The 2338-nt window shown below is 36.9% G+C and overlaps 1 protein-coding gene across 1 annotated transcript; it reads right to left on the reverse strand.

Moving 5' to 3' along the window:
* Positions 1-1062: 1062 nt before the first annotated feature.
* Positions 1063-2111, reverse strand: LOC133333490 (lectizyme-like). The gene has a single exon (XM_061541811.1). The coding sequence runs from the start codon at positions 2109-2111 to the stop codon at positions 1071-1073; it is 1041 nt and encodes a 346-aa protein (XP_061397795.1). The 3' UTR covers positions 1063-1070.
* Positions 2112-2338: the final 227 nt, after the last annotated feature.

Here is a 2338-nt window from a genome sequence, read left to right on the forward strand (position 1 = left end):
TGTTTTTGCTCTATTAGAGCTTATCTAATCTTTGCATTTCTGGAAATCGTTAAAAAGACAACTCATGGCCTCATGTGCCAGCTGATTTTTTTGACACGCTTTTCACGCCCCCATAAGATGCTCATCAAATGACTTGACAATTGGGTTTTTCCTATAAAAAACACCTGTTTTCAGAATTGTGTTGTGACCATAATTTTGATAAGAAATAGAACGAATTGGCTTGGCCTTGATTTATGTACTTAAAGGAATTTAATTTTTTGTTTTTCTCTTCAAAACCTTTGAACCTTATAAACTGATGCACAAAAAATAAATTTTGAAAATTAATAAAAATTATTGGCCCACAAATTCGTTTGTTGCAACCTTATCTCTTAACATAAGCCGTTTTATGATCATTTGTTTTTTTTTCTTGGTAACACTTTCCGGCTAATATATGGTGTGGCAAAAAATCTGTTCTCATTTTTTCTCTATCTCGCTCATTCGCTTCTTAACGATATCTATAAATTATGTTAGTAAAATTTTTGACTGACGGACCGGTTGGTAACTACAATCTGATAAGCAAATCTATCAATTCATGTTTGTCAGCAGACTTTGTACGGCGTTATGGTAACTCGTTTCCCCGCTACCAACTTTTGTTGTTGCTTCTTTGGAATGTGGAAATCTTTTCCATAACACTTGGTTGGTGGTGTTTGGTGGGCTATGAGTAATTCTTATTAGAGAATTTCACCATCCAATGTGATTTTTTAAATAAAAAGATAAGCAAGACAATTTTTTTTCTAGGCAAAATTCTTTAGTTTATTTTTTGTTCATGATGGTTTTTTTTCTTGGAGATTTTTTTACCTAATTAATAATTACACAATATATTAGCTTAATAACTATGAGATTGAATTAATTAAAAATATTAACTATATTTAATAATTAAAAAACTAATTAAAACTAAAACACAATTCGAGTTTTAAAATTTTGTTTGGTTGAGAGTCTTTTGAGGTTTCTTGGTTATTTTTTCTTTTGGTTTTTAGGAACTTGAGTTTTTTGTTTCTTAATTTCTATTTTTTTACACATCTTTCCATTTTTTACTCAAATTGTGTTGTTGTTGTAATAATTTGTTCAATCCAATCGGTAAAGGCCGACACCCGCACAAACACCGATGGCGCATTCTTTTGGCCACATGGCATTTTACCCCACGAAACAATACCAATAATTGTGGGCCTGGTATTACCATAGACATCAATGACTTCATCTTGTATCAGAGGACCACCCGAATCGGCGGTACAAATACTGACACCACCCGTCAGCGGACCGGTACACAAATTTGTATCATGTAACTGCATACCCGAAGAGGCCAACACCTGTTCACACAATTCCATATCCAAAATGGGCATATTTGCCTTTTGCAATTTATGCGGATACTGGGGTACAATTGTCATCGAGACATTACCCCATCCATAGAGGGTACCATAACCCTCCGGCTGGGCATCTTGTTGGGGCAAATTTACCGGTTGCACATATTTGTCAAAATTCAATGGTTCCTTGGTATAAATCAGGGCTATGTCATAGGGATTAACCCCACCAAGATAGAGTTCGTGCCTTACATAATAGTCAATGTGGCGCAGCTGTACATTGGGACTTTCATCGCGTGAATGAATGTCATGACAGCCGGCAACCACCACAGAATTTGCCACCAACTGAGGATTGCTAAGGCAATGTGCCGCCGTCAATATCCAATGTTCATTGATGATGGTACCGGCACAATAGTGGACCATACCATCGTCGGGTGTTAGCAGTTGTATGGACACCACATAGGGTGCTGAGTGGGGTTCGGCTTCACGTTTGGCCAAGAATTTTTTACTCCATTTGTCCGATTGGGCTTGCAAATTGCTAACAGCTAAATTTGCAGCCTGATTGTTATTTAAAAATCCATAGGGTGAACAGCGGCTATTCCTTGATGTTTGCCGGGATAGACTTCGGGTTAAACTGGGAGCGCCACCAACCGCCATCAATTTGCTGCTGCGCGCCGCTCCAAACGGCATTTGATTGTTGTTAGCAAGGACCAACATTGTGGGCAATAGAGTTGTAAGCAATAACACATAGACATAATTCACCGAACTAGACATTATCATCCCCTCTTCTACGATGACGTTTAAACACGTCGTACACGTTAATAAATCCGTTTTGAAATAAACTTTTAAATCTCATAAAATTTGATTTGAAATAAAACACCACGGCGCGAGGTGTAAACCTTTTTCTCTGTTTTCTTTTTTTCTCACGATCTTTTAGCAAAGGCTTTTAAATGTTAAATGAACTTAACGTATTTCAAGCAAGGCCATATTTATAAGAAATT

Source organism: Musca vetustissima, unplaced genomic scaffold (assembly GCF_032173495.1).
Source record: "Musca vetustissima isolate MV318-11 ecotype Yass unplaced genomic scaffold, APGP_CSIRO_Mvet_v1 utg672155, whole genome shotgun sequence".
Classification (NCBI taxonomy): Eukaryota; Metazoa; Arthropoda; class Insecta; order Diptera; family Muscidae; genus Musca; species Musca vetustissima.

Bases quoted from the DNA above. Each gene is read 5' to 3' on its own strand.
- LOC133333490 (XM_061541811.1), bottom strand. From the start codon at position 2,111: ATGTCTAGTTCGGTGAATTATGTCTATGTGTTATTGCTTACAACTCTA.